General features: G+C 37.4%; 1 protein-coding gene across 1 annotated transcript in view; it reads right to left on the bottom strand.

The window, feature by feature from the left end:
- CEP128 (centrosomal protein 128) overlaps positions 1-23,015 on the bottom strand; it is a 435,188-nt gene that overhangs the window by 53,739 nt on the left and 358,434 nt on the right. The window contains exons 19-20 of the mRNA XM_060003365.1: positions 21,574-21,623; positions 72-95 (exon numbers count right to left, since the gene is read on the bottom strand). Coding sequence (XP_059859348.1) covers positions 72-95; positions 21,574-21,623 — 74 coding nt within the window. The remainder of the gene's footprint in view (positions 1-71; positions 96-21,573; positions 21,624-23,015) is intronic.

The raw sequence follows: 23,015 nt of genomic DNA, 5'->3' as shown, positions 1-23,015 counted from the left end.
AGTGCTCTGAAATCCACATCAGGACACAGCAGTAATCCTGATAGAAGGACAAAGAAGATGCCCCAACTTACCGTTTCTAACGCATGTACACGGTCCTGCAAATAAAGCATAATACATAATTATTAAAACAAAGCTATAAAAAATCATTTCAAGTTTACTTAATTTTTAGATTTTCTATTTATCCTCTATGAACAATAACATTTAAAAAATGTAAAAAATGAAAACTCCTACTCAGGATAATCTCTCCAATAGAAAAATAGTCATAAAAGAATCACTTTTCTCATCTCAACTAGTGTTAGGAGGACTACAAGGTTTAATTTAATAGTAAATACCATAAATTCAAACATAGTTACTAAGTGGAATAGATTTTATCACTTTTGCATTGGTAAAATTATTTATCTATTTAGTGAAATATAACTATTAGATCTGAATATATGAACCACTAGACAATAGTAGTGATTTAAAAAAGGAATTTAGCACATATACCAGCTCTCAATTAGGTATACAGCACAAAGTATGCTCTCACAGGAAGTAAAGTTCAGACATAAGAATGACTTCACCAATTAAAATTAATAAGTACACTGTTAATTGAAACAAGTCAGGAAAAGTAAATGAGAAAGATATGTCACATGCAGCCAATCCTGAACCCAGAAAGGTCTTCATTACCTACAATATCTTAGAAGGTTTCATAGAAATACTGTTTTTAAAAAGAGTCAGTGATAATATCACTTTAAAAGCTAAATGATTAAGAATGGTTTCATTCTCAATCCAACAGTTGTGTTCTCAACTCTTCCCAGAGCTAACAGCTACATACTAAAAGTTTTTACCAAAAAAAAAAAAAAAAAAAAAAAAAAGCTGACTTGAGAGAGAGGAGACTGAAAATTCAAGGAAGTGCAAAGCCATCCTTTTTACGAGGGTCAAGGCCACTTTTCTTTCTATTCTTTCATTTTAAGTAGTTGGAGGAGATATATAAAATCTGGATTTTTAAAAATTAAATTGTTTGCGCTAAGAGGGAAAGGAAGGAAAATGGTGCAGAGGGCCATTCAGCTCAGATCTCTGTGACCGTACAGAGACTGACAGAGACCCATGACACTTAGGAGCATAAACTTGGCTCTCCCCTGCATTCTCCCAGCTTCACCTAACACACAGAGGCCTTGCCTTTGAGGACTTCTGCAACCCAGCCTTCAACCCTCAGACTGCGAAACTGGGTTGAACATTTCTGCCTCTTTAAATATTTGGCTATGTGGGCACAAGCTAAATGAATATATTATGCAAAATCAGCCCAAAGCAGATTGCTTTTAGCAATATAATCTGTTTAATTACATTTTGTTGGCATACTTGAGAGAACCTCACCCTTACCCCCATAATTTTCATAAAATAACTGCTATTTTATTGGTGACTTGTGTACTGTCACATTTGAGTAGCTCGTAATAAATACATATAATGCCTCAACGGGGCTTTGATCTGTTCTTACCAGGCATCTTATTCACAGTGCATCTGGGACAAAATCATTCAGCAAAGTGTTATCATCACTTGCAGACTGAACAGAACCTCATTAGACAGTCTTTGGGAAGTATCGCATTTATATGAACCATCTTGGAAGGCTGAAAATATTTACAGCCACTATTTGGGCCTTAAGTTTTCCCCACACCATGTACCTATGGGGCTCATATTATTTAGAATTAGCATATTTTAAAAGCACACATACAGCTGGTTTGAAATCCGTGATATCATATGATGCCAAAATAGGACAACTGAATTAAATTCCATTTTAATTCATAGCTCACTGTTTGGTAAAGATAAACTGATATAATTTATGTATTACTGTCTTCATTTTACTTAAATATTTGTTACAGGATTTTAAAATACGCACTGTCATGGATTACATGTTTGTGTACTCAGAATTCATGCATTAAAACCCCAATCCCTAATGTGATGGCATTTGGAGATGTGGCCTTTGGGAGGTAACCAGGTCATGAGGATCGAGCCTTCATGGGATTAGTGCCCTTATAAGAAGAGACACAGAATGCTTGCCTCTCTTTCTGCTCTCTGCCAGGTAAGGGAATAAGGAGAAGATGGCCATCTTCAAGCCAGGAAGAGGTCCCTTACCAAGAACCGAATTGCCAGCACCTCGACCTTGGACTTGCCAGCCTCCAGAACCGTGAGAAATAAATGTTTGCTGTTTAAGCCACCCAGGCTACAATAATTTGTTATAGCAGTCCCAGCTGACTGAAACATAACCCTAGTCTATAAGGCTAAAACGCAAATGGTCAAAAAATCTCAATTTCGTTAAAATATAAAGATCAATAATCTATTTCAATACAATTTACTTATGTCTGTCTATAATCTACTCCATTCCAAAGTGGTACTGAGATAGCTTTCAATGAAAAATATATATGTTAAGAAAATGAGAAAATTAGGGAAACAAGAAATTCAATTCATTAGTCTGAATTTAAATAATTCAGTTTGCCAATCAACAACAGCTAATAGGATACCCGTCATTGTTGCCAATTAGTGAGCTCTGTCTAAATTGCAGTTTTGTTGGCCTTAATTGTAGGCCATAAATAAAAACAAACTACTCCTAATCTTTATGAACTTATTAACTTGCTTTTTTTTAACATCTTTATTGGAGTATAATTGCTTTACAATGGTGTGTTAGTTTCTGCTGTATAACAAAGTGAATCAGCTCTCTGTATACATATATCCCCATATCCCTCCCTCTTGCATCTCCCTCCCACCCTCCCTATCCCACCCTCTAGGTGGTCACAAAGCACCCAGCTGATCTCCCTGTGCTATGCGGCTGCTTCCCACTAGCTATCTATTTTACGTTTGGTAGTGTACATATGTCCATGCCACTCTCTCACTTCGTCCCAGCTTACCCTTCCCCCTCCCCATGTCCTCTAGTCCATTCTCTATGTCTGCATCTTTATTCCTGTCCTGCCCCTACATTCTTCAGAACCTTCTTTTTTTTGTTTTTTTAGATTCCATATATATGTGTTAGCATATGGTATTTGTTTTTCTCTTTCTGAGTTACTTCACTCTGTATGACGGACTCTAGGTCCATCCACTTCACTACAAATAACTCTTTTTATGGCTGAGTAATATTCTATTGTATATATGTGCCACATCTTTATCCATTCATCTGTCGATGGACACTTAGGTTGCTTCCATGTCCTGGCTATTGTAAATAGTGAGGCAATGAACACTGTGGTATGTGACTCTTTTTGAATTATGGTTTTCTCAGGTTATATGCCCAGTAGTGGGATTGCTGGGTCTTATGGTAGTTCTATTTTTAGTTTTTTAAGGAACCTCCATACTGTTCTCCATAGTGGCTGTATCAATTTAAGAAATGTATTGCGAAATTTAAATGGTTGAAGTTGACTTCTTTTTTGGCAGAAAAGATTAGTTATTATAATTCTGTATATAAAAGAATTAGGCTACTGCAAATCTCTATTCTCAAACAAAATATTTGCATACATCTGCTCATGTTCTTATCATTAAAATATCCAATAACTTAAGCCAATATTGTGGCACTGATACAGTCTATGAAAACACATGCCAGTATATGTCTTGGAATGAATATATAATTATACCAAAATATATTCTCCCTATCCTCTCCCACTCTTACTATAACTGCAACTGTAGTGTTTTGTTGTTGCTGTTTAATCTTCAATTTTCATTTCAACAGATTTTATCTTCAAACTTGGCCTGCAGGTTCAGCACTCTCCCTCCTCTCCTACCACATACACACTCCTAAGGTTAGATCCCCAAAAGAAAAGAATTGCTAGGATATTGAAAGGGGGGAGAGTAGGTGAGAGGAGTAGAGGGGGAAGACAGAAGTAATGAAGTAAGGAAGATACTCTCAGTATCATCATGACATTTCAGGTGGTTTTAATAAATCAGTGGTTCTTATTTTTGTAGCCATGGACTTTGAGAATCCTTTCCCCAGGAAAATGTACACTATACACAACACACAGAATTTTGTATATATTTTTAGGGGAATTGCAGACTCTCTGAAACCCACTCATGGGCCTCCAAGTGCTTTTACTCCAAATAAAAACAATTGAAATAAGACGTAAGAATTATTTTAGTAGACCAAATAATTTATTTTAAATAAATTATTTTATTATGCCAAATAAACTATTTTATTAGACCAAATCTATTTATTTCTCCTGTATGAAATATTTCTGGATAACAAGGAAAGAAACAATGGGGAGTAGAAGGTTAAAAATTGGAGGAGAAATTTCCTTCAAATGTTTTGAAGAAAAAAGCTCTTAGGGAAAAAATATGTTTTATCGTTACCAGTTTTTTTGTGATTGGAGAGTCCCTTTCCCACTATTTTTTAGTGCTATTTAAGATGGGGAAAGTCTAAGAAAAACCTAAAATGGCAACAATTATTTTAATGTTTACTCTTAAGGATTATACATATAGTCACTGCATAGTCCTTGAGTTACAATGAAGAGTACTAGCTGTTATTATCAGTGTGAATACTACATACCATTTCTAAATGAAAACAATAATGCTAGAAATCACATTTTAATTTATTCTGGGCTTGACAGATGGAGTAAGGTGAGTTATATTTTTGGGAAGGACAATAGCACATGCACTTTAAAAAAAAGATGTATTTTAACTTTTTATCATTAGGTTAGTAACCTGTCTTGAGCTGTATATATTCCTTTGCTACCTGGTCACAGTGGGGCGTACATTAGAGTTTATGAATAAACCAAAGCAAATTCATTAGTATCACTGGAGATGGGAACATATTTGTAGGCTGTTAGGAAATGAAGGCTACGTGGAGAGTTGGTATCTGAATCCTTGGTCATTAACAGTTTATTTGACTCAGCTGAGCCAATCAACTAGCCACATTGATTCATCCATCCCTTCTAAGAGATGAAATAGAGACTCACAGGTCTGAATGCTCAGAGTGCTCTCCCCCTGATAAGTAGAGCTGTACAGGTCTAGTGACTTTATCACAATAATGCAGCATTTTCCAAAAGTGCTTTAAATACATCCACTAGCGTACAAAAAAAGCACAATACGGGCGTAAAAATATAATGAAAGTCTCTATTGCTTCCGAGTCTAAGAAACACTACAAGCATAGACTAATTCTGGAAACTTCTCTGTACTGAAGGGCCATGATGAACATATAATTTACAAAAAGAAAACCCACAGTGAGGACTCCCTCTCGTCACTGTTCTAAATGCACAAAGCCTGTTTTCTGGAAGAAAAATCCACTGAGCTTCACCCAGAGAGACCACTGCAGGGCATTTTTCCTGTCAATGTTATCTTGGTTTAATCAACACTCACACTTTACCTGCTGTTTCGTACATGAAGGTTATAAAATGAAATGCATTTTTCCTCTATGCATTTTTCCACATGACAACCCATTACATTTAACAAATTGTCAATCATTTTTTTAAATAATTCAAAGAGTTAGAAATAATTTCAAATGTATTATTTTCCACACTTCAAGATATTAAAGTGAAAGAAAAGGAAAAGGCTTTTATTAACCACCTCAAAAAAAGATCAGTGTTTCATAGTCATTCTAAAAAATTAAAACAAAATAGATAAAAATCATAAACAACCTCAATGTTGCAACACCAAAGTTTTAAAATATAGCATAAGTTGGCTTTGAATACACACAGAAGTCAAAGATCTGTACATAAAATTGCATGTTATCTATTAAAAGTCAAAGTTACTCTATATTTTAAAAAACTTTAGAATGAATGACATTAGGGCAGCATGCAGTGGTTTCCCACCATCTGGTGTTCAATTTAGCCATCATTAGATATTTCTGGTCAATCTTTGTTAACTCATTTCACTAGCTGCTTATGTGCCTTTTTCAAATAATCTACCTCAGGGTTCAAAATAACAAAACAGAAATGCTGAAAAGAAAACCACAACAAGGCATCAGGATTTTACCTAAAAAGTCGTCAATAAGAAAACCCAACATTTAACTTATCAAGAAAAGCCAGTTTAAAGGTACGTATTATTTCCTAGCCTAGTAATGATCCTTGTTATCTACCTTTCACTTGGGGACTGGAAAATCAGAAGCAGAAACAAAGACAAAATTTAAGAACAAAGCCTAAGTGTGTGCTCCACATTTCTGACCTGTTCTCTCATCCACTACCGTTGCCAGATAGGGACCTGAGGCAGCCAGTTTTGCTTCTGTAGCTTTCTTCTGCTGTATTCTCAGGCTAGCGGTTTGGTTTGCGGTATTGTTATGAGGCCGTTGTTGACTACTGCACTTGCATTCAGTACTATTCAGGAAAGGCTGAGGTTGCACTTACACTGAAGTGGGATGTGTACATGGGTTTGCGGAGCAGGGAATACAAGTGGGGTGAAGGAGAAAAATGAAGAGAAAGCATGGAAATGGGGCTCTGTTGGTTTGTTTCAACAGATTTCACACTGGAAAATGCAGCCAGAAAGGCTAGGTAAGGGTTTTGCTTAAAATCCCTGTAAGCATTTCTAGTCAACAGTACAAAACTAACACCAAAAAAAAAAAAAAAAAAAATCTCAGATTTACCCTTTATATTTTAGAACACAAAGCAAGGCAATGAGATTTCTTCCCCCTGCCCCGCTTCAAAATGAAGAATCACTCTAAGTTTCTTCTTTAATGCACAATGTAATACGGTGCATACGTGTGCGCCTACAGGATAAGACTGCAACCCAAATGAAGGGCAAAAGCCAGAATTATCTTTCTGTTGGTACTGCTCAGTTCCACAGTGAAACTGCTAGTAACAGGTAACAAAAGTTCAGTGAATGACATCTAGACTGGAGAACACCTAAAAGTTATTTGCAGGTAATATAAAGGCTATGATCGTGGTTAGGGGTAATGCAAATGGTAACCAATGTAATTTCAAAGATTGTCCCCAAAAGAGATGCAGGAACAGGAGTTGAGTAGCAGGGGAAAAAGCTAACAATCCAGAAACCAACACACCACATTTTTTTTCAAGGATTTACACCTTATGAAATAAAGTACGTGTCTCCAGTTGTGAGGCCTGTCATATATCAGCTGAATATGCTCTGAACTCTTATGCAAATCATAGTGCAGTGGTGATTATGGCATAATTTATGAGTAGGTCTGTGTCATGCATAACTTGTGGAAAACAACTGGGTGTGCTTTTTTTTTTCAGGGTGTGTCTCTGACTGCCACCAAACATAGCTGATCTAATGAGACTCCCTGAGGCTAACATCTCCTTTGTTTCCCTCAAGTGTGCACATCTCTTGGGTTTCCAAGTGAAGCATGTTCACAAGGAAACCCATATAATCACAGAACCCTTTGTCCCAAGCTCCTTGCTCTTGAATATTTGAATTGCAACACTTGATTGTTGACTACTGTGCATGTCACATGGTTGAGTCATTAAATGGCAAAAGCAAACAGTCCACCTTGGGAATTAAATTGTAATTCCAATAATCCACATCCTAATTTACATGGAAAGTCATTTACTCAATTCTTTTCAGGAATTAAAACATAAGGAATATTATATTAGATACTCTCCTTTTCACCCTCATTCCCATATTCCTTCTGCGGGCTACTGCGTACAGTTATCTCTCACCATTCTATACAAAGAGAGAGGCTGCTGCTCCGAATGACTAATCAAGGCATAGACAGATTGTTTTAAAATAATGTATTCGGCTGACATAACTCAGGCTTTTCTTGCTTCCTAACTCAGTTTGACTCAGCTTAGAACTATACTAACCTCCATTTTGTAATACACAAGTACAGGTAGAAAGGGAAAGGTGATTAAAGGATTTAAAACTAGCCTTAGATTATATGTACTCTGATAATCAATGGTGCACTATTCTTAGTATCTACAAAAACTGAGAGAAAAAACCCAACAACTTAGTTTTCAGTTGAACTTCTGGGAAGCATACCTGAAGGCTGACTTACCCTGTATGTCCTGAAATAAAGCGGATGTATTTTGACTATTCAGTTCCAAATATTCTAAATATTTTACCTATGAAGTACTTAACTGCTTTTTCTTCAAATTGAGCTTCATTCTGATTTCTCATTGCAGTCTGACTAGCATCTTCCGAAGGTGGCATTTTAAATAGTAGCTTTGGCTGTTTAAGAGAGATGTGAGTAAAGAAAAAGAGTTGGAAAGCTCTATTGTCTACTTAAAGCACTATAAATAGTAATAGCTATAAAAATAACACCAATAGGACCATAATAATTTCTAATGATTTTTAAAGGACCTTTAAAATGTTCCTCCAAATAACTGTTTACCCAACTAAGGTCACAAATTTTAGGGAAATCATTATTTGAAATTTAAAATACTTTACTCTTCAGGATTATAAATAAAGAATAGTGATTCATTTCAAAATATCCCCAACTGTCTGGCTTTCAAAATCATCCCAGGAAGTAACTGATCCTAAATTCCAAAGTCTATGAAGGAAGGAATAAATAAGATGTGAGCTTGTTAACAGACGCACCTGGGCAGTTTTAGCCAGTAATGAAAGCTACTTTTAACACTCACAACCTTACCTGTGGATAATGGCCCACTAATGGAGTGTGATTTTAGGAGTTCAGGAAGGTCTGACTGATTACCCAAAATTATAGTTTCCTTCTATTTGCAAAATTATTTAAAATTCTACCAACAGAAATTTATTCTCTGAGGAAGAGGTCAAAAATTTACTCTTTGACTCTTCCCACTCCAGTTCATCTTTCAAAAAACAAACATTCTTGAGACAGATAACCATTAAACTGTAGTTCATTCCAAGGCAGGGTCAGCAAAGTACGACAGTAGGTCACTCCAACATGCTGCCTGTTTTTATAGGTCTGCCAGCTAAGAATGGTATTTACATTTTTATGTGGTTGAAAAAAAAAGTCAAAGTAAGAATAATCATGACGTGAAAATTACATGAAATTTAAATTTCACTTTCCATAATTAAAGTATTATTGGAACATAGCCCACTCATTTCTTTACATATTGTCTATGGTTGTTTTCATTCCATGACGTCAGAGATGAGTTGTTGGGTGAGAGCATATGGCCTGTAAAAGTGAAAATATTTAGATACTGGTCCTTTACAGGAAGTTTGGTAACCCCCTTTTCTAAGATATTGGTGTCCTATAAGAATTACTTCCGGCCTCACAGAGGTCACCCTGTAGGAAACCCTGTATGTAACTGGAAGCAGAGGATAAGGTGAGACATGCTGACCAGGGATAAGAAACTAAAATAAGAACCAGAAAATTTTTACCCAACTTTTAAACTTTAAAGCAAAATTTAAAAGTTGTATGTGCATAAATACATATGCCCAGAATATAAACCATTCCTCAGGCTATATACGTTTCTTCCTTTTGTCCTTTATTCCTTTTATCCATTATTTTTTTCTTTCCTTCCAATTTCTTTCCCTACATCATTGCTTCCTTCCTTTCTTTCTCCTCCCTCCCACTCATTTATTCATTTTATTAATTCATTCACGTTTACTGACACAGACACTATGATAGACACTGGGTACACAGTTATTAACAAGAAAGATAAGGTCTCTCTGCCTTCATGGAGCTTACATTCTAAAGGAGAAGACAAGGACATAAATAAAGAAGACACCCAGGAGCTATGATGGGGGGTAAGGGCAGAGGTTTGCTTTAGACAGGTTGATCAGGTTAAGTTCTCACAAAGAGGTGACATTTGAGCTGAAAACTAAAGGATGAAAAAGAGCTGTCACCGAAAGAGTTAAGGGGAAAGCATTATAGAGAGAGGGAGTGGCAAAGGCAAAGGTCCTGGGACAGGAAAGAATTTGCTTAGTTTAAGGAACAAAAGGGACAGTGGTATGTGTGTTGTGGTTGTTAATGAAAACATTCCTTTAAATCACCAGTATCATAAAAATCAACACCATTTATTAAAAGCTTATTATTTGCAAAAATTGTATTGGGTGCTTCTCACATATGTTCTCATTTAATGTTCACAAAAACTCTCGACGGTGAAAATGACTAACTTCATTCATTTAAGTCAGAGAAACAGACTTCAAAGATATATGTATTGAATTGTACATTGTGATTAAATGTTGGCAGTTAGACTGTAATCCAGGTCCACCTGATTCAAAGGAGTCTACATTAACTCTGAAAGACAAATAAAAGGTCACGTTAAAAAAAATGTGTGTGTTTGTTTATTTAATATGTTGACAAAATGGAGTAGTGGAAATACCATATGCTGACAGAGCAGTTTTATGAGCAAATAGCCAATAAATGCCAATATTACCACCAGGGCTATTTTTATGTGTGTGGTAGAGGTTAGAGGATATACTGGATAACTGTTCTGCAGGCTTTTCTCAAAATTACACATGCCAGAAGAGCATTCCAAAACCTTATTTTTAACAGATGTCATGTGACAGTGTAACAAAACACATACTATATCACAACAAAATTTAATGTTCAAATAAAAACCATTATTTGTACACATTTTTATATTTATTTCGGTATATAATAAGAAAAGATTATATTTTTGGCATATGCCTTTCTTAAGTAAGTTGCAACTCTCTCTGACTTCTGGGTCTGACATTAGGCCAGCTGAAACACACACAGTCAATACCACTGGGGAAAGAGCAGAAGAAAGGATAAAGGAGAGCAAAGATCTACACTTAATTAGCGGAGATGTTATGCAGTTAAATGGCACCTCTATTGTGCTGGTCTCCCAGTTCTTTTAGATCTGAGCTGCAGGAGATTAGTTTCATCACTGAGCTCATAAATGGCCTCTTTCCTCCACCCCTGTTCCATTCGTGACAAATTTATTAGTTCTTTCTAACAATGAAATGAGAACCAGGGATTTCAATTACCACCAGAATGTAGTAAAGGCATGGAGTCCTTTGCAGGTAGTATTTTTCTATTTCATTTTATGGGCAAATATAGAAACATTGTTAACAGACATTAAATGTTATTTATTAGCATGCTAATAAGCCTTCACACTTTTAAAAGTAAACACTAAACTTCTAACAAATTAAACTTAGAATAGTAAGTGTAATGCAGATACTCTGGAAAAGGAATGCACTTCAGAAATAATTTTTTAAAACCAAAGTAATCACTGAGTATGATAAAAAGACAAAGATATAAGAGGAGATGCTTATTAGTCATTCTTTCAGCTCAGTTTAGTTTTATCACCTTTTGCACAATTTAAAATTTATGCAAACGTTTTCAATGTTGCCTTTAATTTTTGCCAGAATATTTTGAACCTGGCTTAAAACTGAAATTGAAGAAGCCTAAGGAGGGCTTTAATAACAACTTTCTTCAGTCTGTTTATTTAAAACATGATGAATAAGCAAAAAGAAAAGGTGCAGAACTGAAAAAGAAAAATGATCCCTTCTCCTTCCTAGAAGTGTTCAAGATTACTGGATTGTTCATAATCTTGCACCAGGAATTAAAATCTTTCTCACATGCCAATAGCTAAATATACATGTAACACTGTCCAGTCACCATATACATGTGAGCGTAGAGCCTATAGGTTTATAAGTAGTTTTAAAGTTATAGAAAGGCAGGAAGAAGTTTCACTACTATTAAGACCCCAGTGTCGCCTGACTTATTTAATGCGCTCTCTCAAAATTGTTTAGCTTCTTAGTCTTTTTCTTGAGGAAGTAGGAGGTCAGTTAGTATTTTACCACACTAAATGCTTAATATCTTTACTAACAAATCATTCTCATAGAAAAAAACAGAAGAAATTTAAAGGAACATTTAAAGAAATGCCAGGAACCTAAACAAACAAACAAAAAAAGTGAAGAAATTCTGTTCTCCATAAGCTCACAAGGCATTTAAGCACAGTAGCACAGAAGACAAGCGAATTCTAACGCAAGTACCAGCCTGGCCACTAACTGGCTGAGCAAGCTATGCGCCTTAGCTTTTTTATCTGTAAGATGAGAATAAAAGTATCTATCTTATAGAATTGTTGCAAGGAATAAATGACATACATTTAGAAGTTTTAGCAGTGTATGACACAAAAGAATTGTCTGGTAGCTATTGATATCATTCATTAACAAGACAGAGGGTGATTTTTTTTCTTCTCTAATGTACAGATCATCACCCTTTGGGGTTGATTTAGCACAATCTTGACAGGAATTAACAAATGCTAAATAAGTATTTGTTAATAGATTGAAACATAACATTAGTGAGTTTCCAAGATCCCAGACTGGGGAAATCCTGTTTCTTTATATTCTGGAAGATCAGCCAGGGATGGGAATTGGAGATAGCCCTTGAAGCGAGAACTACAGTTTCTTTCAATGATCTCCTATTAATACTTTGAACCTCAGAGATTTGTTTTATGAGTCAGCAGAAATTGTTTCACCCAGATATATATTACTGCTGAGCATTTATTTCCAAATCTGTTGTACATCACAGTCATTACTTAAAATATTGCTTTTCACAACTGTCACTGTTATCAGGAGATGGAAGACAATATAGAGAGCACAATGTTATGCCCTAAATGTTTGTGTCTCCCCAAAACTCATAGAATGAAATCCTAATCTCCAATGTGATGATTTTAGGAGGTGGGGCCTTTGGGAAGGGATTAGGTCAGAGGTGGAGTCCTCATGAAAGGATCATGCCCTTATAAAAGAGACTCCAGAGCGCTCTCTGTCTGCTGTGAACCAGGAAGCACGCCGGATACTGAATCTGAATCTGCCAACATAAATACTGAATACACGTAGTGAATCTGCCTTGATCTTAGACTGCCCAGCCTTCAGAACTGTGAGAAACGGGACTTCCCTGGTGGCGTGGTGGTTAAGAATCCGCCTGCCAATACAGGGGACATGGGCTCAAGCCCTGGTCCGGGAAGATTCCCACATGCCACGGAGCAACAAAGCCTGTGTGCCACAACTACGACTGTGTGCCACAACAAAGCCTGTGAGCCTGCACTCTAGAGCCCGTGAGCCACAACTACTGAGCCCATGTGCCACAACTACCGAAGCCCACGTACCTAGAGCCCGTGCTCCACAACAAGAGAAGCCACTGCAATGAGAAGCCCGCACACCGCAACGAGGAGTAGCCCCTGCTCACCGCAACTAGAGAAAGCCCAAGCGCAGCAACGAAGACCCAACGCAGCCCAAAATAAGTAAAATAAATAAATTTATAAAAAAAGAACTGTGAGAAACAAACGTTTCTAGTTTAAACCACTCAGTCTCTGGTATTTTTGTTATAGCAGCCCGAAGGGACTAGACACATGGTTAGTTGTCCAAAGTTTGAGGCCCATTTAGGGATGTGACAGGAGAAGAACAAGCACATACACGTTATGGAGCATGGTATTGAAATGATCACTCAAATTGCAACCCAAATGAAATTGCCCCAAATCGTAAGGCGACAGTTGACTCTGGAAACATGGCAAGAACTCCCAGACAAGTTCAACACTTGCAAAACGTCATAACATGCTTAGATGGTTTTCATTTTTCCCAAGAAAATGAAAGTTGTTCTTTACATCAGGCCCAGTGCCCAAGGAAACCAGAGCTTGGACTCTGATGAAGGTACCAGGGGATATTTTCTGGAAGTGTTGCTTTTTATGGTGTCAACTGCGAAAGGGATGGTGTATGGAGACAGATAAAATAAATTCCCCCCTTGTGGCAGCAATTTACAAAATCTGCAACACATACTTCGTTCATTTTCACTACTGAGTTTTTAGTAAACCTTCTGTCACAGGGTAAAATCTGGGCTTTTGAGTTCAAAGACTACACTTTGTCTTTGCATTTTTAAAATGTTTCCAAATGGCGTCTGTTTTTTAGAAGCTTTTTAAGAAGCTTGATTCAAGGAGACTGCTGAATCTTTAGGACTTCTGCTTTGCATCCCTTTGGATAAACAAAACCAGCCACAGTTTTACATTTTTTATTCTCAAAAGAAAACAATCTGGTCAATCAACTTCCATACACTCAGACACAAGAATACTTCACTCTCAGGGTATTCTATTTTCCATTTTTATTGTCATAAATTTCAAATTAAAATTAAGTTGCAAATTTCACGTGAAAGAGGGTGACAAAATTTAATGATCACTAAAATTTCAAGTGGAATCTATTTTACTGATCTTGGTTCTCTGCTCTCCTGAGGCCTCTTGACATAGTAAATTGAAGTGTGCAAATCTAATTGGCTGAGATCCTGCTTGACCCTAATATAGACTGCTAACGTTTTATCTCTGCTGAGAACTGATACCAAATTTAAGGCTTGGTAAGCCTCTTCACCTTTTGAGAAAATAGAGATTTTAATGAGCCATTAAGTCACAAAGCCCTGAAAGGGGCAAAGTGTTGCCCAAGCCTCCATCCCCTATAATCACCCATGTTTTAAGTCATTGCTTAGGACCATTATTTTTTAATCATACATCAGACAAAGGAAAAGATACAAAGAGATTTGCCTACATTTTGAAGACTGCATCTTGGGAAGAATAAGTACATATGCATTACATTTTTGTTTCTGGAATTATAGAAGTTCCATTATAACTCTCAGGAATTATCCGAGGTTATGATAAGCAGGATATTGCATTTACCTTCCAGTTTAATAAAACCTTAAAGAGTCAATCCCAGTTCACCAATTTATTCAAATTGGGACTTCTAAAAACATACTTTAGTATCTCCCAAGCTAATGAGAATTTCTGGGGAAATTTAAGAATCTCTTTTACTAATCCTTCAACTCTTCTGGAGATCTAGTGTTAGGACGCAGCATCCCACATCACCCTCACTTTCCCTTCTAAAGTAACTCAGGGACTCTTAGCTACCCCATCCCTGCTTTCTATCCACAATCTCTAAATTCCCCAAACCACAACCTAGTTTGAAAATTCAGGTTTGGACATTCTACAGTCAGGCAGAAATGACTGACAGCAAAGCCACAGAGACTACCCAGTTGGTCTGTCACTAGCCCACTTTAACCCATGGTTGCTTACTAGGGGAGGACTGCATCTACTGGGATTACTGAGCAGTTAATGTTCTATACTGTCAGCCTCTGCCAGGGCAATTTATTTGCCCATGTCAGTTTTCTGTCTTTGGTGGGTTTTCTTGCCTAGTTTATCTCCAACGATGTGGCTGCCAACTCTACACTGGAATTCTTTTCCATAATGTAATACAACTATATTAATATTTATTAGACTTGTTCCAAAAGAACTAAGAAATTCGAGTTCTATTTTTTTCTTCAAAACACCACACAGCCATAGCCTACTCTATAAGCAGCTGTAATGAAGTAATGACTGAGGAAAAGATGATCTTCTCCTTCCAGCTCATTTCAGATGTTTGTGCCTAAGCATTATTTAAATGACAAAAACAAAAATCAAACACCTGCCCCTCAAGTCCCAAAACATTTCTAAAAAACTAAAATCTTTCAAATAGAAGATCTCAGAATATATTTTTAAAAAGCTGTCTAGGACAGAAATTAAACATAATTACAGGTCATCTGAAAAACAACAAGTCGATAGTGCCACTTAATGTCCTTCAAGGGCATAGCTTCTGAAATGTCTCCAAAAAAATTACTTTTTTAAAGAACATAAACCCAATTTAAAAAAATTAAATGAAGGATTCAGCTCATTTTAAATGAAAGTACTGATACTGAAGAAAGTGTCCAGAAACACTTTTAGATTATAGATACTACAATTAAAATGTTCCCTTTTTCCTCTTAAAATAATGAGACTGATATTCATATGTAGCCCACATAGTCAATTTCATTACTGCCATATTGTGACTTTTTTTACTTTTTCATTATATTTAGTAGCTATCCAAAGATGTAACATTTCCTTTAGCACAATCATGGTTGCCTAGTGGAAGAGAGAGGAAGAGAGAGGAAGAGGGAGGGGAAAGGGGAGGCAAGGAGACGGTGAGGGAGTGGCTCCACGAGGGCAGGTCTCATGAAGGCAAGGATGTTTACTGTTTCAATGCCCAGCATGCAGCATGCCTGGTACACAGTAGGTGCCAATAAATAGTCCGCGTGTGGAATTCATATTTATGGAGGACCTGCCAGATACCAAGGTTTATACATTTCTAACCATAGTTAATCCTCTCAACAGTCTTATGAAGTCACCAATATTATTGTCCCCAATTTATATATATGAATACTGCCTCGAAATCACCTAAAGACGGCCTAGTAAAAGAGGACAATGAATAGAAAAAATCGTGTTCATAATCATCTATTTTTATCTCATTTAAAATAAAACCAAAAGCCAGATTACGTAAGTCAGAAGAAGACGAGGGGCACATGTATATTCCAGACACTCTGTTAAGTGACTGTCATAGGTAGCACTTTGAAGCTTTTCATAACGAAGCATGATACTCTTTTGGTGTGCTTTGCATTCTGGGGGTTCACAAAGTGAAACGGGGGAGGAAAGCAAGAAACTGGTGAAAGGTGAGCCAGGTAGGCTGGAAATTTAAAAAATAAAAACAAGAACAACAGCAACCTTACCACTAGCAGCCATCACAAGTAAGGTGTCAGTCACTGAATACTTTTCAACTAAAGTGAGGAAGAATGGATTATCTTTTGTGTCTATTTAAAATGTTTCAGCTGATCTGCAGCGGATTAAAGAAGGGATTTGCTTGTTTCAACGTACCTCAAACCCATATGCAAATAGGACTGTGATACTGTGCCGCACATTTATAGTCAAAGACAATACTTTGTTTTTAAGAAGAGCAGCACAATGTAACTGCAAATGAATGTCACACACACACACACACACGCACACGCACACACACGCACACACACACACACACACAAAGCCAGACAACGTTAAGCTCCAGTGAAGAATTTTGGTAATTACCAGCTGTATTGTAAAAATCACCCAATATGTTTGTCTCCATTGTTTGTGATTCCTCTGAAGATTGAAAACACTCTCCTCTCTGCTGCTGTCCCCACCCTCGCCATTTTATCCTTTTCTGTTCCCACCGATTCCTACCACTGTGACAAATTACTCACCTACTGACCTTTTGTTTCAATATTACATTCATGGAGGGAGGGAGAGCAGAACAGGATACAGAGAAGGAGGGAGAGTGAAAGTAACTGTATGTGTGTGTTTGTGTGTGTGTGTATGTATGTGTACAGGAATGATAGAACTTGGAAGTCGCCCCCCAGTTTTTTAAACAAAAATGAACTCTAGGACAGGGATGGTGGTTGTTTTTTAATGGGTAGACCTTAAAGAGAACCAGGAATAGGTTCTGTGTAAATAAGAGACCAGCAGGGTGGTTCATTTGTTTGTTCATTCATTTGTTTGTTTAGTCAACAGAAATTTAATGAGTACCTACTATGGAAAGGCATTATGCTACCTAGTGGATACTTACAAAAGTGAATGATTTTTTTCATAAATATGATAGGAAATTACAATTTTTTATTTTAAAATAAATTTTTATTTTAAAAGCTAAACCCCTTAGCTAAGTGGATTCAAGGATTAAACAAATATTTATTCAGTTTTACTGATTATTTGCCCTTTGAAATATTATTTGTTAAGCTTCATGACACTATGCTCTCTAGAATTTATTTTCTTTAGATCTTAGACTCCTTTGCAGGATTTTCATCCTTAGCCTGTTATTTAAGTGTTGGTGTTCCACAGGGTTAAGTTTTCATTTCTTTATTCTACATACTTCCCTGGGAGTTCTCATTGCTCCTATGACTTTTATTTATTTTTTAAAATTTATTTATTATTTATTTTTGACTGTGTCGGGTCTTAGTTGCGGCACTCGGGATCTTCGTTGAGGCATGCGGGCTCTTCATCGTGGTGCATGGGCTTCTCTCTAGTTGTGGTGTGCGGGCTCCAGGGCGTGTGGGCTCTGTAGTTTGCGGCATGTGGGCTCTCTTGTTGAGGCACATGAGCTCAGTTGTTGTGACACGTGGGCTTAGTTGCCCTGTGGCATGTGGGATCTATAGTTCCCTGATCAGGGATCGAACCCCTGTCCCCTGCATCGTAAGGCGGATTCTTTGCCACTGGACCACCAGGGAAGTCCTACTCCTATGACTTCTAGTATCATCTCTATGTGATACAGAGACCAGATCTGATGACACCAAATTCTGCATGTCCAGTTCAATATAGGACATTGCCACCTGGATGTTTCAAGGTGCCCAAACTCAGAATACCATAAAATTGAACTAATCAACTTCCTCTTATCTCATGACCTAGCACAGCCATCCATGAAGTTGCCCAATCAAGAAACCGAAGAGTCATTCTTAACTCCTTTCTTTATACTCCCTAACAATCTAAAAGTTCCCTAAATGTTTATATCCTAAATTATACTAAGAAACCACCCATTCCTCTTCACACACTCTGCTACCACCCAATCCAAGTCACTGTCATCTCTTGGCAACATTCTCATGAACACTTGCTTAATTGGTCTCCCTGGTTTCAATCTTGCCTGCCCCCAATGGTTTTGGACTTTATAGCCAGTTATTTGTTAAAAGTGAAAATTTGATCACATTGTTCTCTTGTTTCAAACCCTTTACTGGCTTCCCATATACTAAAGGTAAAATTCCAACTCCTTTATGAGATCCTTTAGACCTCTGTTAACCTTACAAACTCTTGTCTTGCCTCTCCTCTCTCAGACACTATACTCCACCACACTGAAATTCTTTCAGTTCCTTAAACATGAAATTGATGCTTTTACCTCACGCATTCCCATATCCTTCGCACTGCCTAAAACTTACCTTTACTCCAAACCCACCAATGCTAACTCCTGATTATCATTTAAATACTGGCTTCCTTTGGGAAGCCAACTTGGGTTGCCACTCCACCCCTGCTCAACCTACCCACCTTCAACCCCCTGTACTTGCACCCAACCTACCTGTATCTCTACCAAAGATAGGTCCTGTTATATGTTCCCACAATGATGTATACATCCTCTCTAATATCATTTTTTAATATTTTATTATAAACATCTATTTAAAATTCTTTTTCATTAATTCTGGTATAAAGGGCAACAAACTATCTAGCATAAGCAACTTGCCCAGTACAGTGCCTTGCACAGAACTGGTACTCAATAAATATTTGTTCAATGAGTAAATGGAGCACCTTTTATTTAAAGGAACTGGGAAGTGTTTAGAGATAAATAAACACCTCCTACCCTTAAGGAGGATAACATTAAATGTAGAATGGCTGTTATACGTAATTATATGATGATAATGAGTAAATAAAATTGACTTCAATTTGGATACATGGGGATTTGCTAACACTGTAAATTGTAATGAAATATTTAGCTCTCCCTTCTGGGATAATCTAATGCACACTAAACACTTCTGGAAGACAGTTTTACGATTTTATATTACAGATAAGAAAATAGGCACAGCAAAATTACTCAAGGTTACCTAGTGAATCATAAGCAGAGCCAAGATTTAAAACTCAAAGTGGTCAATATCCAGTACTTAGTGCTATAATTTTTTGTTTTGTTTTGTTTTTTGTTTTTGCGGTACGCGGGCCTCTCACTGCTGCGGCCTCTCCCGTTGCGGAGCACAGGCTCCGGACGCGCAGGCTCAGCGGCATGGCTTACGGGCCTCCGCGGCATGTGGGACCTTCCCGGACCGGGGCACGAACCCACGTCCCCTGCATCAGCAGACGGACTCTCAACCACTGAGCCACCAGGGAAGCCCAGTGCTATAATTTTTTAAAAACTACTTTTTCTTTTTCTCCCCAAAGTTCTATTTTGTGATTGTAAGACTTCTACCTATATACTTTAATAATCTTCTCAAAAATATCACCTGTAACATTTATAGTTGAATATGGAAACTCAGGAATGGAGGCCCTTTTCGATGGATTTTCCTCTAGTCTTTAAAATACAAGGCTTTGTGTGATGTGTCCCTGCACGCTTGTACACTCTGAGAGGTAGTAAGCTCCTTCTTTGCTCTTAACAGTGTTAGTATTGGGCACTAATTGCCACTACAAAGGGCAAATGTTGAACTCTTCTGCTCTTGGACATCAGGTTGGACACTCTAGGTTTAAACATCCATAGTTAGTTGGCTGGTGCATTCTAGCGCACTCAATGGACGTTTCGGTAGAAAATGCTGCCAGTACTTAATAAATACTCGAGAAACAACATAGGCTATTACATTTAACAGGATTTCTGGTTCTAACATTCATAGTGTGAGAGAAATAAACTAAAAAAAGGTTTATGATGCCATTTCAAAAGGCCAGATATGTACTAAGTACTCAATAAATATGCTTATTCTCATTGTGGTATTCTGGGGCCAATGGTAAACTTAATGCATAACCAAAATGCATAATAAAGACTTAATCACCTTCTCACTATATACAATTAGTACACATATATACCTTTGCCCTTTATAACAATAAGCATTGCTGACATTAATTTCTCAGAGATAGACAGGGCAAGTATACACTTGAGATTTTTTTCCTAACCCCAGACTGAACTTTCTTTTTTTTCTTTTTTTTTTTTTTTTTTTGCGGTACGTGGGCCTCTCACTGTTGTGGCCTCTCCCATTGCGGAGCACAGGCTCCAGATGCGCAGGCCCAGCGGCCATGGCTCATGGGCCCAGCCGCTCCGTGGCATGTGGGATCTTCCCGGACCGGGCACAAACCCGTGTCCCCTGCATCGGCAGGCGGACTCTTAACCACTGCGCCACCAGGGAAGCCCTGAACTTTCTTTTTATACCTGAATACAGCACAAGATGTTAAAAGAATCCAACCTGTACAAATTGTGGCTAACACTTGCTACTTTTATTGGGTATGCAGAACACACTCCTCTTAATCATTCTTCAGTTCAATTATACAATTTTCTCTCACCAGATACAACATCAAATAGAAGAACCCCCAATTAAAGAACATTTCTCTTGCTCTTTGAGCTTTGCTTACCCCATCTTTTGTTCACCAGAAGCAAACATCTCTACCTCTAAAGCACTCAAGCCAGCTCATTATATCACTCTCCAGTCTTGCCTTGCAGCTCCAGGCCCAGGAAGAACTTTAAATGTCCAAAGTATTTACTGTTCTTAATCCCCATTGTGACGTTAATTGAATTGGTTCTGTCATGTGAGTATAACTGATTTTGTTTCCCCTAATAAAGATAGACACTCGAGTTACCCATTTGTAAGCTAGCCCAATGTAAAAGGAAGAGAGAACTTCTGTCAGATGTCAAGTTAACATCAATTACTCATACCATGGAAATGTCAATTAAAACTCTAGTGCAATCTTTCAAACACAATTTTCCAGTCCAAGAAATGTGTATACATCCATAGTGAACGGAGAGGCATACAAGGATAAGCTCAATATATGTGTTAATATTGTTGGTTGGTCATTAGTAGATGGTATTCATGGAGTCAGAATACTTTTGATCTTCACTTGAAAATGTAGATTCCATGAATTCATCCTCATTCATTAGCCCTGCTTTTGGGGAAAGGACTTTGTAAAGATGTTGCTTTCATTTCCTAATGCTGCAGTTCCTACTAAGCTATACCAGGGAATAAAGGTTCCTTTCAAGAGTAGCACAGAGACTGAGTTGGCTTCCTGCTTTCAGAGATTATAAATGTTCTCAAACACTTCCAAAATGAAGCAAATTCCAACTTGGGTTTCAAAGATCTTTTTATTTATTTATTTTTTTACTCCATTTGCCTTAGTGGTCTGAATGTGACAATAATGAAGGCTAACAGAGTAAAAACAAATGTTTAAACCAAAGATACCTGCCCTATTGGAGAATTTACTTTACCTGCAGAGATTCCATTTCTTCATCTTTTCTGTGAGTCTCCTCCAGCAGATCTATAATAAGAAAGTAAAATATCCATCAAAATACAATGTCAAAATGCATTGCCTCTTACTTTCAAACTCGATTCAGTCAGTAGCTTGTATAAACCGTTGTCCGGAAAGAGAATTTGATATATTTAAGTATAAGAAGCAACATGAAAGAAATGCCCTCTGATCCCAACTGGTGAGGTGCGGTAGAGATCTGGATTCTGCCAAACCTAAGCTAGCTAAGAAGCCCTGGGAGGTCCTAGGTCTGGTGGCGATACCAGAAAATGAGACCAACTCAATTACAAATCCAAAATCATACCAATGTTTTAGAAATCTGGCCTAATGCTTATGTAACTCAAAAGCAACACAAAATTTTCTTTAAAAAAAAAACAAAAAAAACCTTTTTTCGTTTGAAAGAAAAAAATAGAAACAAACCATTCGCTCTTAAAATAAGCTCCCAAGCCAAGTTCCACCTCCAGAGTCAATTTTTTAACCAAATTAAAACACCCTGGAATAATGGGTGTGATTAATGGAAGTAGAACACCACCTTAACTGTAAACTCATATTAATTATCATTTCACACTGAGGGGGTGGGAAGCACTGATGCTACATCTGACCAACTGTCTGGCACCATCTCAGAGAAATTAGTGGCTGGAAGAGCGTTCTGTCTAAATGCATGCGTATAACCATGGTATCTCTGTGCCCTAGACTAATTTATGAACTTGCTATAAAGGAAAATGAATTTGGCAAGCAGAATTTTCTGCCTGCAGCTATACCACCTTGCGCTATGATCTTATTAGATCTCACAAACCTAAAGAGGGCTGGGCTGAGTTAGAACTTGGATGAAAACTGGCAAGAAATACCTACAGCAGCGCACATTAACATTAGCATTTGCCTTACCCTGTGATTGATATAGCTTACCAAGAGGCTGTGCTGCATAAAAGGAAAATATAACGTACAGAAATTCAATAGGTACCCCAGAAAGGCAAATGCAAATGTTTTTAGCAAGTGCTACTAGATGGAGCGGGAAGCAGTAATATACTGGGTAACCAAGTCATGCTGGTATATGTCATAACTGGACAGGCAATATCCTGAAACTTCAGGAGACCTGGTAGATGATATAATTGATGGTGATGGCCCTTTGAGATTGCACAGCTAAGAGAAATACAGAGGAGTGGCAAGCAGTCCCCTCAAGACACAGGGTACTGGGATTAAGGATGAAAGTTCGTTTTTGCTATCTGTAGCCGGCTGATGTTGGCTCCCCAAACACCCATACTCAGAGTTATATCAAGAAAGTTACAGGAGCATGCCAATGTGTTAGGGTGTATTTTTAAAGTGTTTTTGTCGGCACATCAGGATTTTTAGCTATATGGTACAGAAAGCAACTTGGGGTGTGGTAAATTAAGTGCCCTCAATCAT

This window comes from Delphinus delphis, chromosome 2 (assembly GCF_949987515.2).
Source record: "Delphinus delphis chromosome 2, mDelDel1.2, whole genome shotgun sequence".
Lineage (NCBI taxonomy): Eukaryota > Metazoa > Chordata > Mammalia > Artiodactyla > Delphinidae > Delphinus > Delphinus delphis.
The sequence above is the reverse complement of the archived record's forward strand: the minus strand, read 5'-3'. Positions and strand labels throughout refer to the sequence as shown.